The following is a 16,234-nucleotide window of genomic DNA, read 5'->3' on the forward strand; positions in this document are numbered from 1 at the left end:
GTCTCGCCCATTTAAAACGGAAACGAGAAGGAATTTCTTCTCTCAGAAGGTCGTGAATCTTTGGAATTCTCTGCCCCAGAGAGCAGTGGAGGCTGGGTCATTGAATATATTTAAGGTAGAGATAGACAGATTTTTGAATGATAAGGGAGTCAAAGGTTATGGGGAGCGGGCAGGGAAATGGAGTTGAGGCCAAGATCAGATCAACCATGATCTTATTGAATGGCTGAGCAGGCTCGAGGGGCCAAATGGTCTACTCCTTCTCCTATTTCTCATGTTCTTACGTGAATGGCAGGTTACTGAACCATTGGGAAAGGAAGTATCAGATCACAACCAAAGGCCTGATCCTGTCCTCAACCAATACCTACACATACGCGCTGTCCAGCAGGGCCAATTATAGAGAATAGGGGAATCTTGATTAATCTGTTTTTAACCTCACGAACCCAGAGATGTGGAGGCCACTTCAGTGCTCCCACTACCACCCAGTTTGAGATTACCCATCGCTCACAGACCACATATCAAACCTGGGGCCTTTCTGGTCTGGATGAGACCATCAGGAAAACCCAATATGTCTTCTTTCAAATAACTTACATTTCCAACAGTTTTCCCAACAACAACTGGCACAGCGCCTTTAAGGTAGCAAAATTCCCTAAGGCGCTTAACAAGAGCGTTATCAACAACATTTTGGACACCGAGCCACAGAGGAGATATCAAGACATAGGACCAAAAGTTTGTTCAAAGTAGTAGGTTTTAAGGAGTATCTTAAAGGAGAAGAGAGAAGTAAAGAGGCGGAAGTGTTTAGGGAGGGAGTTCCAGAGTTTAGGGCCAAGGCAGCTGAATGCACGGCCACCCAGTGGTGGAGCGATTAAAATTGGGATGCGCAAGATGCCAAAAACCTCAAAACAACGCAACAATGCAATGAAGTGTGTAGTTAGGGCAAAAGGATAAACTGAGAAGAAAAAGAATGTCACAAGAGCCGAAAACTGCTAACCCTAATAAAAGTCAAGCGTTTTGCTTGAGAACTATGTGATGACAATATGTGTACTTGATCATTGTAATACATCATAAAAATTCATGATTTCCTGTCCTCTAATCCCATTTTATTAAGGTCTCCTGCTGAATCCTACCGGAGGGTATCCTGCAGGTTGTTTCCTCTTGAGAGGGCAATGGAGCGGAAGAAGCCCTGAACAGCAGGCACCGTGTACAGCAGCAATGTCTTTGATAGTTCCTAAATGAATATACGCAGAACATATTTACATTAAAGACCATCTCAACGGGTATATATATCCTCCAAGAGAGGGAAAAGATGCCATTTGTACAATGTCCAAATTATTATTTAAAAAAAAATCCAATTCCCTTCAGTCCCTTTCCTTATCGCTGAAGTTGTTTACAGTTAAGTCTAAAGTAAAAACAACCAATAGAAGTGACCGATTTCACATTGTCATATTTGCTGAAGACAGCGAGTGAGGGGCTACATCTTTAACTCAAGTAGCTGTGTTGGGCCACTAAAACCTTTCTCTGGGTGGAGTCTTTCTCACCAGCATGCTGACTCAGAACTAGAGTTTCACCAGGACTTCAGCTCAGAATACAAGCTGGTACACCAGTGCTGTAGTTAGGCTGTACTTCATTGTCAGAGGTGGTGTCATTCGGATGACGTCATTCGGATGACACAATAAGCCAAAGTCCTGTCTGCCTGCTCAAGGGGGATACTAAAGATCCCAGGCACTGTTTGGAAAGAATTAAGGAGTTCTCCCAGTGTCTTGGTCAACATTCTTTGCTCAACCAACTCCACCAAAAAATTCATCCCATTGCTCTTTGTGGGACATTGCTGATGTAGGATGGTTGCCACATTTGCCTACATAATAACAGGCAATGAACTTCAAAAGGCAGCTCACTGTGCGAACCATTTTGAGATGTTTTGATGGTGTGGTAAGGCATCATTTAAAGTATTTCTCCTTTTAGAAATCTGGTTATAACACCAACTTTTTCTACAGATCACATTGATAATCAGAGGTTCAATGCCCTTCTACCCTGGAAAATGTATTTTGAACAAGAAAAAAATTGAAATTTCCTTATGATATCAAGAAATAGATTTTACCTCGTTAACTTTTTTCTGTATTGGCGATGGTACAGGGCTGTTTTCGTTGCTGTCGCCCTCACTCTCGCTGTTACTCGCCTCGCTGTTTGCACTGGCTCCGCTGGCGTGCCTCAGTTTCTTTTTCTCATCACGAGCTTGGTTCTGATGCTTGTAGTGGAGAACAGCCTCAAAATTCATCACAGCCCAGGCATGCCATGCCTACGGAGACAACAGGAATAACCTTCTGAATTCATACAAAAAATAAATCAAATGGTCCCTGTAGAATTTCTTTTAGAACTAATGCACTTTCTGGCCTGATATGCATGTAGCTTGGAATATTTACAACTTTATACAAATGAACTTCAGCAGCTGAAGAGAATAAAAATCTCCTTTGTTTGCTTAGCAAACCACAATTTTCTCCCCTCATGCTGACTCTTACCAGGCATGGTTCCACAGATTCTGGCAGCCCTCCGCAATCTCACCCAAGAGGATATTCCTCATGTGTGAGGCTAGACACTGCGTGTCAAAGACTTCTTGATTGTATAAAGTGTTACAGCAGAGAACAATCCTGCCCTCACCTGACATTCACATGCATACTTTCTAGCAGGGGCCCATTGGCAATGACTGCAAGCAGGGGGGCCAGGCAGTTTTTACTCTCCCTAGCTCAGGGGCACTAGGGCTAAATGTTGACACAAAAGCACGATTGAAAATTGTGACAAGGGGGAGTAAGATTTGTGGACAGGTAGTACGCACCGTACAAAAGATTGTTTAATAATTGTATGTGCGTGTGTATTAAAATAAGGCCAATAAAGCAAAATGCTTTGAGCTCACCTTGTACCAGTTTCGGTCATGTTCTGTTGCAGCACTGTAGTACTGAAGGACTTTGGGAATGGTGCTCTCGTTGATTCCCTGCAAATTTAGCTGCCATTCACCCAGTTTCAGGAAACATCTGCAGACAAACGTTGCATATTTACTATGATGACAAAGTAAACTGGAAGGACAATGTGTTTTTTTTATATAAAAGGGTGAACTGCCTCCCTCCCCCTCTTAGGGCCCACTTCATAGGTGGCTAAGGGGGCAACTTTTCTTTCCATGAACTTTCAGAACTGGAATCCAGATCACACAAACCTCAAATTTCTGGAACTGATAGTACCAGCAGTATAATGTCACAATTCCATTTTAGCAAAGCTGTGCCCCGGAGGTCAGGGAATGCTAAGCTCAGAATTCAAAACTGCTCTGTTATACTCTGTTACTTTGCAATGTCATAGCACTCCCAAAATGAGCGCAGGGTTGGAACAAATTGCAGTCACTATCCTATATATTTGGATGGTTACTGGATTATAAAATAAAATTTTTTTATCAACTACATTTTTCTCTCCAAAGCAAACCAAATAGCTGATAAGGGCAGGCTCACAAATGCAACTTTGAGTCTTTCCTGGAATATTCCTTTAACCACATCACAATTACTGTTACAAGCTCAACGTAGCTCATTCAGCTCACTGGAGCTCATCCCTCTAGTACTCTAAATCTCCCAATTTAGCACCAGCTGCTTTAAGCATCCCTAATCTACTATCTTATCTGGCAGATTCCAAACATTTATCACTCAGAGAGTTGTTAACCTGTGGAATTCCCTGCCGCAGAGAGTTGTTGATGCCAGTTCATTGGATATATTCAAGAGGGAGTTAGATATGGCCCTTACGGCTAAAGGGATCAAGGGGTATGGAGAGAAAGCAGGAAAGGGGTACTGAGGTGAATGATCAGCCATGATCTTATTGAATGGTGGTGCAGACTCGAAGGGCCGAATGGTCTACTCTGGCACCTATTTTCTACGTTTCTAACACGCTTTGGGTTCAGAATGGACAATGTGTCAGAGGTGTGAAGACAGCGGGTGCAGGCATCGCAGTTTCTACATAGTACCAATCCAATTACAGGAAAGCCAGGTGAACCCATCAATTTGATTGACTGGTGACTCTTGAATAGACACAGGCCTCTAATAATTATTTCCAAAGGGGGGAAAATCTGGCCTGTATATGCTGTTCCTGTCTCACTTTAACTAAATCCTACACTATGCATTCTCAAAGGACATGCTGATTCTGTTAACAGTGCAGGGTAGGATATGGGCAGAAGAGTTTGGGATGAGCTCAAGTTTATGGCAGCATGCAATATTCCAAGTGTGGCCTAAAGAATACCTTGTATGCCTTGGATGTATTTATGGCCTATTCCTGCTCCTATTTCCTATTGACTGTCCATAGTAGGAGCTGAAAACAATCTGAACAGCTGCCCTCCCAGTGGCTCGGCTGATAAATAAAACAGAAGGTGCATCACAGAGATCTTGACCGAGAAGGTACCAGGTTTAATCACAATGTGCGCTGCATCAGCCAGGAAGGTAGTGAGAGAGGAGGGAGAGGGAGGAGGGGGTCTTACAGTAGTTCTTACTGTCCTCAGGAAGGGATGGAAAGAAAGGAGATGGGATTCTCACTACAGGTATAAACAAATATAGTGATGCCTAGAATATGCATGCATGTGAAGGTCTGGTATGAGGAGGGTCATAATTAGCTGTGAACATGCCACTGACACCGACAGTCACATGGGGAGAGGGCATTTGAATGAGATGTGGCGAGCTAGCCAAGCTTACGGAATTATACCCCAACGTGAGTCACTGCCCTCAGTAAAGAGAAAAAAAAAATGATGCGATTTGAAGCCAACAGATAATTTAACAAACATACTACAACATTAAAGTGACCATACTATCTTGAAGGTTACTTTGGTAGGCAACAGCCTCAGCTATACTTTTGAAAACTAACAGTTAGCTTGCAAGACAAAATATTCAGACTCAAACCTCATCATTTTTGAATATACTGGGCCACTGAAAATTCAAAAATTGCCTTCATGCTCAAGATGATGGCTCAATAAGAAATAAGAGACTCGTTAAATTACTGCGTGTGGACTATTTCCAGATACAATGACACAGGATAAAGCTGTTAGTTATATGTAATTTCATATATTGGAAAATTAGTTGGAAAACCACCGGCTGAACTCGATGACAATGAGGTTTTTCAGTCTGCTTCCACTGGCTGAGGTCCATGTTTTCATGAACTGGATCCAAAAAGGAGGTGCAATTAACAAGTCTATCCTTTTGAGCATTAATAGTGCAAGATTTAGATAAGTGAATTAAGGACAGAACACGTTAGATCCACATGTTTCTCCTGTAGAGATAATTATTGAAGTTCACCCATTTCTGTCCATTGGTATCACCTGTCAATCAAAATGATGGACATATCTGGGTCTCCCTTATCTCGATTCATGCTTCATGAATTTGATATGCTCACTGGCAACTGGCCAATTAGCACGTGCCTACATGGATGCTCTTTTTCACACTTCTAAAGCCACCAACAACCTACTTAATTACAAAAGGCAAAATACTGCAGATGCTGGAAATCTGAAATATAAACAGAAAATGCTGGAAATACTCAGGTCAGGCAGCATCTGCGGAGAGAGAAACAAAGTTAACATTTCAGTTCTGATGACAGACCTGAAATGTTAACCGTTACTCTCTCCAAGATGTTGCCTGACCTGCTGAGTATTTCCAGCATTTTCTGTTTATATTATGCTTAATTACCATTATTTCCAAACAGCTGTACATACGACTGTGGAAATCAGAATGTACAAGTGCTTGCATCATTCAAAAACCGAGCTTCTGATTGAACCTACCTCACTGTCCTACTTAATAGTATCATCATCATAGGCAATCCCTCGGAATCGAGGTAGACTTGCTTCCACTCTTAAAATAAGTCCTTAGTTGGCTGAACAGTCCAATACGAGAGCCACAGTCCCCGTCACAGGTGGGACAGATAGTCGTTGAGGGTAAGGGAGGGTGGGACAGGTTTGCCGCACGCTCTTTCCGCTGCCTGCGCTCGATTTCTGCATGCTCTCTGCGATGAGACTCGAGGTGCTCAGCGCCCTGCCGGATGCACTTCCTCCACTTAGGGCGGTCTTTGGCCAGGGACTCCCAGGTGTCGATGGGGATGTTGCACTTTATCAGGGAGGATTTGAGGGTGTCCTTGTAAAATTTCCTCTGCCCACCTTTGGCTCGTTTGCCGTGAAGGAGTTCCAAGTAGAGCGCTTGCTTTGGGAGTCTCGTGTCTGCCTGCCCAGCAGAGTTGATCAAGTGTGGTCAGTGCTTCAATGCTGGGGATGTTGGCCTGGTCGAGGACGCTAATGTTGGTGCGTTTGCCCTCCCAGGGGATTTGTAGGATCTTGCGGAGACATCGTTGGTGGTATTTCTCCAGCGATTTGAGATGTCTACTGTACATGGTCCATGTCTCTGAGCCATACAGGAGGGCGGGTATTACTACAGCCCTGCAGACCAAGAGCTTGGTGACAGATTTGAGGGCCTGGTCTTTGAGCACTCTTTTCCTCAGGCAGCCGAAGGCTGCACTGGCGCACTGGAGGCAGTGTTAAATCTCATCATCAATGTCTGCTCTTGTTGATGGGAGCCTCCCGAGGTATGGGAAATGGTCCACGTTGTCCAGGGCCATGCCGTGGATCTTGTTTACTGGCGGGCAGTGCTGTGCGGCAAGGACAGGCTGGTGGAGGAACGTTGTCTTAGGAATGTTTAGCGTAAGGCCTATGCTTTCGTACGTCTTAGTAAATACGTCAACTATATCCTGGAGTTCAGCCTCTGTATGTGCGCAGACGCAGGCGTCGTCCGCGTACTGTAGCTCGATGACAGAGGTTGGGGTGGTCTTGGACCTGGCCTGGAGACAGCGAAGGTTGAACAGGTTCCCACTGGTTCTGTAGTTTAGTTCCCCTCCAGCGGGGAGCTTGTTGACTGAGGTGGAGCATGGCAGCGAGGAAGACTGAGAAGAGGGTTGGGGCGATGACGCAGCCCTGTTTGACCCCGGTCCGGAAGTGGATTGGGTCTGTAATGGATCCCTTGGTAAGGATCACGGCCTGCATGTCGTCATGGAGCAGGCGGAAGATGTGACGAACTTTTGGGGGCATCCAAAACAGAGGACGACGCTCTATAGACCCTCGTGGTTGACAGTGTCAAAGGCCTTTGTAAGGTCGATGAAGGCCCTGTATAAGGGCTGGTGCTGTTCCCTGCATTTTTCCTGCAGTTGTCACGTTGCAAAAATCATGTCCATTGTACCTCGTACGGACAAAAATCTAGTTTTTTCCTCCCCTTGTGTCTCTGGCATTTTATCCTCACCTTCTACTGTGAAGACCGATATAAAGTAGCTATTTAGTAAGTCTGTCAATTCCCGATTTATAATTTAAATTTCACCTGCATCTGTCAGTAAGGGGCCCATTCTACTCCTAGCCACCCTTTTTCTCTTAATATAATAGTGAAAACCTTTATTGTTGTCCTTGATATCTCTTGCAAGCTTTTTCTTTTATTCCTTCTTGCAGCTCTCTCACCACTTTCTTTGTATCCCAATGTTGTTCTATATATCTCTCCCAGTCTGTGTGATCCCTACTCTTCTTTACCTTCACATAAGCTCTTTCTTTTAGTTTGATACTATCTCTCACTGACTTGCATCTTAAACTTTTAATCAACTTTTAAATTTTTAATCAACTTGAGAAACTTTTTAAACAATTTGGGAAAACTTTTAAACTTTTAAACAACCTGGAGAATTTTCTTTTTAAAAAAAACCTCCAGAGAAACTTTTAAACAACTTTGGAAATTTCCTTTTAAACTTTGGAAGAAACTTTTAAAACATCCCTCGGAACTCCAGCGGACAACTGACCTTTCTAATGCCTGCCCCCAAACAAGCCTCGGGCCACCTACCATCAAGGGCGCTACTCAGCGCTGAGCTGGCAGCCAACACCTCGCCGTAGACAATTAGGCCCATACAGCAGTGCCTGGTCTCCAGTCGTCTTGGATCCCCTTGCCACTGAACCAAGACCTTGCTCACCTAAGACCGTGTGATTGCCAGTGTGCAACGGCCACCCCACGTTAAAAGAACTCACGCACAGGCATCTTCCACTTCGTTAACATGAAATTTGGGACCTGGAACGTCAGGACCCTCATGGACACCTCCAACAGTGACAGGCCAGAACGCCGCACCACCATAGTTACCCAGGAATTTAGATGCTTTGACATCGACATCGCCGCCCTAAGCGAGACCCGGCGGGCAGGGGAAGGCCAGCTCAAGGAACAAGGTGGAGGTTACACCTTTTTCTGGAAAGGAAAACCAGAGGAAGAACACCGCCTTCATGGAGTTGGCTTCACCGTCAAAAATGAGCTGGTCAACCGCCTCAAAGACTCTCTCTGCGGGGTTAACGAACGCCTCATGACTCTTTGACTCACCTTATCCCGGAACCAATGCGCTACAGCTATCAGTGCATATGTCCCAACACTCGATGCAACGGGTGAGAAGAGGGTTTTTATTCCAATCTCGAAATATCCTTGTCCTGCGTCCCCGCGGGCAACAAATTGATCCTCTTAGGTGACTTCAACGCCAGGGTCGGCAAAGACACAGCCCTCTAGGGAGGCGTGATTGGCAGAGAGGGGATAAGGAAAGCCAACTCCAGCGGTACCTTACTCCTGACAAAATGTCTAGAACATTAACTCATCACCAACACCCTGTTCCGTCAGAGGGACAAATACAAGGCATCGTGGCAACACCCTCGCTCCAAACACTGGCACCTGCTCGACTATGTCATCGTCCGAGCCAGGGATCGCAAGGATGTGCGCAATCACCCGCGCCATGACAGGAACTGACGATTGCTGGACAGACCACCGCCTAATCCGATCCATCATCGACATTAACATAGCCCGAAAGCAGAGGGGACAGCAGAAGCAGTGCCGCAAAAAAGTCAATGCCAGGGCACTTAAAGACCCAGCTAAGAGAGCCTTATACAGCCAGCGCCTCACAGCTAACCTGGCGTGCCTTGATGACCCTGAGATGCAGAATGCCCACAACGCTTGATCTGCCGTCCAGGCCTCCATAACCAGTGCCTGTGAAGAGACACTTGGTCACTCAACCAGAAAACACCAGGCTGGTTTGATGAGAATGATCAGGAGATCCAAGAATAGATCGCAAGTGCAGAGCATTTTTGAGCCTCAAGCAACAACCCAACTCGGGAACAGCAAAGCAACATTACAGACGGCTCAAGGCTGAGGTCCAACAAAAAACCTGGGACCTAAAGAACAGGTGGTGGATGGAGAAAGCACAGGAGATACAACAACTGGCCGACTTGCCACGATATGCGAGGATTCTTCATTGCAGTCAAGGCCACCTACGGTCCAAACTCCCAAGGCCCCATCCCACTGCTGACCAAGAACGGGGAAACACTCATCAAGGATACCAAGGCAGTCAGGGCCCACTGGAAGGGGCACTTTGAAAATCTCCTCAATCGAGATTCTGCCTTTGACTCGAGTGTTCTCGACTCCATCCCGCAGCATGCGACCTGCCACCACCTCAGTGAAATCCCAACTTTACACGAGGTAGGAAAAGCCATAAAACAATTCAAGAATAACAAGGCTACAGAAGCGGATGGAATCCCTGCTGAGGCGCTAAAGTATGGCAGAGACGCGCTGTTGGTGCGGATACATGACCTCATCTCTCTGATCTGGAGGGAGGAGAGCATGCCGGAAGATCTCAGAGATGCTGTGATCGTGACCATCTTTAAAAAAGGGGACAAGTCCGACTGCGGCAACTACAGGGGAATCTCCGTGTTATCAGCCACTGGGAAAGTTGTCGTTAGAGTTCTCCTCAATCGTCTTCTCCCTGTGGTTGAGGAGCTCCTCCCGGATTTCGTCCCCTACGAGGCACAACGGACATGATCTTTGCAGTGCGACAGCTGCAGTAAAAATGCAAGGAACAGTGTCAGCCCTTATACAGGGCCTTTTTCGACCTTACAAAGGCCTTTGACACTGTCAAGCGCAAGGGTCTATGGAACATTCTCCTCAGTTTCGGATGCCCCCAAAAGTTTGTCAACATCCTTCGGCTGCTCCACAACGACATGCAGGCCATGATCCTTACCAACCGATCCATTACAGACCCAATCCACATCTGGACCGGGGTCAAACAGGGCTGTGTCATCGCTCCAACCCTCTTCACAATCTTCCTCGCTGCAATGCTCCACCTCACTGTCAACAAGCTCCCCGCTGGAGTGGAACTAAACTACAGAACCAATGGGAAGCTGTTTAACCTACGCCGCCTCCAGGCCAGGTCCAAAATCACCCCAACCTCCGTCATTGAGCTACAGTATGCGGACGACGCCTGCGTCTGCGCACATTCTGAGGCTGAACTCCAGGATATAGTCGATGTATTCACCGAGGCATATGAAAGCATGGGCCTTACGCTAAACATCCGTAAGACAAAGGTCCTCCACCAGCTTCTCCTCGCTGCACAGCACTGTCCCCCAGTCATCAGGATCCACGGCGCGGCCCTCGACAGCCTGGACCATTTCCCATACCTCGGGAGCCTCTTAACAAGAGCAGACATTGATGTGGAGATTCAACACCGCTCCAGTGCAGCCTTTGACCGCCTGAGGAAAAGAGTGTTTGAAGACCAGGCCCTCAAATCTACCACCAAGCTCATGGTCTACAGGGCTGTAGTAATACCTGCCCTCTTGTATGGCTCAGAGGCATGGACGATGTACAGAAGATCCTCAAGTCGCTGGAGATATATCACCAACGATGTCTCTGTAAGATCCTGCAAATTCTCTGGGAGGATAGGCGCACCAACATCAGTGTCCTCGTCCAAGCTAACATCACCAGCATTGAAGCACTGAACACACTCGATCAGCTCCGCTGGGCAGGCCACATAGTTCGCATGCCAAACACGAGATTCCCAAAGCAAATGCTTTATGCGGAGCTCCTTCATGGCAAATGAGCCAAAGGTGGGCAGAGAAAACGTTTCAAGGATACCCTCAAATCCTCCCTGATAAAGTACAACATCACCACTGACACCTGGGAATCCCTGGCTAAAGACCACAGTTAGTGGAGAAAGCGCAACTGGGAGGGCGTTGAGCACTTTGAGTCTCAACGCCGAGAGCGTGAAGAGGTCAAGAGAAGGCAGCGGAAGGAGCGTGCGACAAACCAGTCCCACCCACCTCTTCCCTCAGCGATTGTCTGCTCCACCTGTGACAGGGTCTGTGGCTCTCGTATTCAGCCACCAGAGAACTCACCTCAGGAGTGGAAGCAAGCCTTCCTCGATTCCGAGGGACTGCCTATGATGATGATGATCCCTGGTCTCGTCCTCTAAGGGACCAACATTTACTTTAGCCACTCTTCTTTTTATATACCTGTAGAAACTCTTGCTATCTGTTTTTATATTTCATGCTAGTTTACTTTCATAGTCTATCTTCCTTCTTTTAATCATTTTTTTAGTCATTCTTTGCTGGCTTTTAAAAGCTTCCCAATCTTCTGTCCTCCCATTAGTTTTGGCCATTTTGTATGCCCTTGTTTTTAATTGAATGCCATCCTTTATTTCTTTAGCTAGCAACAGATGGCTATCTTTTCTTTTACACCCTTTTCTCCTCAGTGGAATATATTTTTCTTGAGAGTTATGAAATATCTCCTTAAATGTACATCACTGTTCCTCAACCGTCCTACATTTTAATCTATTTTCCCAGTCCATTTTAGCCAACTCTGCCCTCATACCTTTGTAGTCTCCTTTATTTAAGCTTAGTAAGCTGGTTTGAGATCCAACTTTCTCGCCCTCCATCTGAATTTGAAATTCAACCAAGCTATGGTCACTCATTCCAAGGGGATCCTTTACTAGGAAATTGTTTATTAATCCTGTCTCATTACACAGGACCAGATCCAAGATAGCCTGCCCCCTGGTTGGTTCCGTTACATGCTGCTCAAGGAACCCATCTTATGCACTCTATGAACTCCTCCTCAATGCTCCCCTGACCAATTTGATTTGTCCAATCAATATGAAGGTTAAAATCACCCATGATTATTGCTGTTCCCTTTTTACAAGCCCCCACTTTTCTTGGTTTATACTCCAACCAGAGTTGCTACTGTTAGGGGGCCAATAGACTACGCCCACCAGTGACTTTTTCCCCTTATTATTCCTTATGTCCATCCAGATTGTTTCAACATCCTGATCAATTGAGTCAATATCATTTCTCACTATTGCAGTGATTCCATCCTTTATCAACAGAGCTACCTCAAGACATCTCAAAGTATTTCAAAGCCAATGAATTAATTTTGAAATGTCGTTGCTGTTATTGGGGTCAATTTTGGCCAATGCAGTTTTTTTGTGTACTTGAAGAGTTACGCCCGGTTTTTGGGGGGCCCAACTACGCCCAAAAAAAAAATCATCCAACTTTCCTCTTTGAATTGTTGATTTTGGCGCTCCATAGCCTGTCCTTTAGCTTTGGGGGTGGAGCCCAAGATCTGCGCCAAAAAGATCGGGTTGCCAGGGTAACGAGGGACACACTGCGGGCTGAGGCTGGAAAATGAAACATACAACGCATTCTGGCCAGCTCACAGCAACCTGCACAAGCATCTTGCACACTGCAGCAGCTCACCAGCATTAAATTATTGAAGAGTTTATGCCAAAAGTCTATCCCCACCACCACCCCCCTCCCCTAACCCTGGCCGAAAGGCCTCCCTCCCCTCTCCTCCCGAAGCCAGTGCCGCTCCCAACCCTGGCCGAAAGGCCTCCCCCCCCCTCTCTGCTGCTGCTGCTGTCCCGGACGTGGAACTGCATCTGCTGCACTGATTCTCTTACCTACGCCGATTTTGTTAACTGCCCAGAAAGTTTTTCCAGAGTGGTCACATACGCCGCCGTAAGAAAAAGTGGAGTAAATCAGAGTTGGCCAAACTTGCTTAAATGGCCAGAGTTGATGCGGGTGGCAGGTTACGCCCCCAATGAGGCCAAAAAAAATCGTAGCCTAAAAAAATCCTACCTAGGTGAATTACGCTAGTGCAGAAACTTTGGGGAAACTTGTGAGATTTGAATTTACTCGCCCAAAAAAAGATGCACGCCAAAAAAACGGCACAGATAATTAGGGGAAATCAAGCCCATTATGTTGGGAAATGCACCACCCAATTTGCAAGGTCCCACAAACAGCAATGAGATGATTGATCAGTTAATCCCTTTGGTGGTGCTGGTGAAGGGAGGAGGTTTGCCAGAACACCAGGAGCACTCCCTGCTCTTCTTCAAACTAAGTGCCATGGGATCTTTTACATCAACTGAACACGTAGATGGGGCCTTGGCTTAATGTCTTATCCAAAAGACAATACCTCCGACAATACAGCGCTCCCTCAGTACTCCAGTGTCAGCCTATATCAACACAAGAGCCAGCAAATGTCAGGCAACTAAAAATGATTTACATTTTTGTAGTTGCCTCCGTACAGAGACACATCTCGGCGCACATCATGGAGCAGAAATATCACATGTTGTAGACACAATAAAAAAGTTGCAATCTATACACTGCTCAAAACCATTAGCTGCAGAGTGTATAGCTTTTAAGATGGAACACACCATGCTGAAGGAAGTAAATATTTATAAGCACTAGTTTATACTTATTCACATCTTGAATTTCTTGTGAATGCTACAAATATTTATAATACTTTACCCAACCCTTCTGTCCATGACTGTACTGCACTTGCACATAACCCCAAAAAATTGCACATTAGCTACAAAGATTCTCACTTAAAACTGCTTCTGCTTTTCAATTGATTCATGGCCATCTCTCCCCATCTTCAAAAGCCTCTGCACAACACAAGAGTGTGGAACCCGTTGCTACATGTGGTGGTTGAAGCAGATAGAATTGACGCATTTAAGGGGAGGGTTGATGCATACATGAAGGAGAAGGGAATAGTGGGATGTGGGGGTGGGGGGCAGGGAGGGATTAGAGAGATAATTGGAGTGGGAGAAGGCTCGTACAATATAAACACCAGCATAAACCAATTGGGCCGAATAACTCTACAGCAAAGAAACAGACCAATGTAATCATTTTATGTAAATCTAGCTATTTTTCCTTGACTTTGTCACCTCTCCATAATCATTCTCCACCTCCTGCTCAGTGTTTAACCCTTCCCATCTTTGTGAAGTGCTTTGAGATGCTTTGTTGCATTAAAAACACCCTATAAGTTGTTGACCAAGTAGGGCAAAGCTAAACAAAGCAACTTGAACAAAATGAAACAATGCGTATATTTTGCCCGTATAATGATCGCACTTTGAAGTAACTGAATTTATGTGGTACTTTGAGACATTTAGCAGTGACAAGATGTTATTTAAATGCAAGTCTTCCTTTCAATAGTGCAAGAAAACAGAAGCTCTAATTGAATCAATTTTCTTTTCCATCAAATTCTTTTGAGGCAATTATTCAACATGAAGTATTTTGCACAACATATTCACAACAAAATACATCAATACATGAACTAGACCTTTGGGATAAACACTGGGGAAATTAAAACTCTTTGACTGGATTAGAATTGGACACAAATGTAAAATGTGATGGTATTTCTCAGGCTAGTAAAACCGGTCTTGATGCATTGTTCCATTCAAAGGAATTTATCTCTTGGAGGACTTTCAGGATATTTCAAGTATTGTCCCCAGCCCACACTTTACTGGCTTCTAATAAAAGTGCTGATAAGATCCAAAAACTTAAAGGAGAACGCAACAGTCTGGCAATGTAGAATCTTGGATAAAAATTGTCATCTCCAACTACTTCATTCTAAATATGAAATCAAAATACGGCAGATGCTGTAAGTCTGAATCAAAAATAGAAAAAGTTGGAAACACTCAGCGGGTCAGGCAGCGTCGAACAGAAGATCATCGACCTGAAATGCTAACCAGATGTCTCGTTTCTCTCTTCACAGATGCTGCCTGAACGTGTTTCCAGCATTCTTTATTTTTATTTCCATTCTATTTCTGCACCATTTGGCTGCTGGCAGTAATATTCAATACAGTAACACTGGTCACTGTTGTGTGATCCTAGCTGTGAAAGTAACAACCAATTATCAGTCAAAAGGTTTAAAAGTGGGGGTACAGCAGACTGGAGTATGCTCAGAAAAGTACTCTTTCCTAGAACGGCATTAAAAGAGATGGCCATGGAAGTCAAAATGGCATGACAAGAAAGTACAGAGATGGAATGTTATTGTAAACTAAATGTTTCTGATGGTCAAAGACTTCATACCAGCACAAATATGTCCGCACAAAATATGTTTGCACTATTTTCGTGTTTGCTCATTTAAAACTTTATCATTGCACATTAAGGCTGCCATGCATTTTTCTCTTATAACTAGTAGATCTTGACTGGCATTGCCCATGGATAGTCTGCAGCACAGGTTGGGAAGTGGAACAGACAGAGTCGCACATGCATGGAAGGCTGGGAAAACATGGTGATCACGCATATGCAGACATCAGGGAAGCATATGAAATTTGAGCCAATCAGCATTCTTCAGGCCTTATGGAAACATTGGGCACTTTGCTCGACGAACATGCAGATGTGAAGCTTTTCATTAGATAGGTGGATGGATGGATAAATATAGCCAGCTAAATATTCGAAGAAAATGAAATTACAGCTGCTATATAACCTCCTTTCCCAATTTCTGCTGTCTGCTGATTTTAAAGTGAGTGGCTCCTATTGGTGTCTGGGATTGCAAAGTTCAGTCCTAGCCCAGTGCTACTGTTTGGGAGAAGGGGGACGGGAAGTCGCAGACTACAAATATGTGCATCTCATTACAGGTAGAATTTCTCCACCCCAAGAATATCTAACTTGGAAGAGGCAACAATTCATGTTGAAAGCTTCAACTACACCAATATTTCTCGATTATCCCATAAGCATTTCTTACAGAACTCCTAGACCACATTATTTCTTCTTCATGTACATTCTCCTCACCAATTCTTGTTCCTCACACAATTCGAGGATGAAAATAGAACTCGTTGGGATTTCATCAGTTAATTTTCAACGGGTCAAGTGAAAGGAATCTGGTCTTCGAGTAGATCTATGCTAAGCCGAACATAAAATTTCAGTTGCCCGAATCTTCAAGTCACAGACTTATCCAACGGAACATCTGGCTGTCTAAAATAAGTGATCAGAGCTTCTGGAGTTGTCACCTCTACAGGCAATAGGTTAAACCCTGACATTTAAAGCCAAATCTGTTAAAGGAGGCCTGAATGAACAAAACGTCTGAGCCAAGGCAAGTCTGTCACTCTGTAAATCTTCTACTCCAGAATGATT

At 44.9% G+C, this 16,234-nt stretch overlaps 1 protein-coding gene across 1 annotated transcript in view; it reads right to left on the minus strand.

Annotated features, from left to right (window-relative positions):
* Window positions 1-16,234, minus strand: part of LOC139228786 (serine/threonine-protein kinase mTOR) — a 78,881-nt gene that overhangs the window by 40,834 nt on the left and 21,813 nt on the right. The window contains exons 5-7 of the mRNA XM_070860157.1: window positions 2,906-3,023; window positions 2,096-2,293; window positions 1,125-1,225 (exon numbers count right to left, since the gene is read on the minus strand). Coding sequence (XP_070716258.1) covers window positions 1,125-1,225; window positions 2,096-2,293; window positions 2,906-3,023 — 417 coding nt within the window. The remainder of the gene's footprint in view (window positions 1-1,124; window positions 1,226-2,095; window positions 2,294-2,905; window positions 3,024-16,234) is intronic.

This window comes from Pristiophorus japonicus, chromosome 18 (genome assembly GCF_044704955.1).
Source record: "Pristiophorus japonicus isolate sPriJap1 chromosome 18, sPriJap1.hap1, whole genome shotgun sequence".
NCBI lineage: Eukaryota > Metazoa > Chordata > Chondrichthyes > Pristiophoridae > Pristiophorus > Pristiophorus japonicus.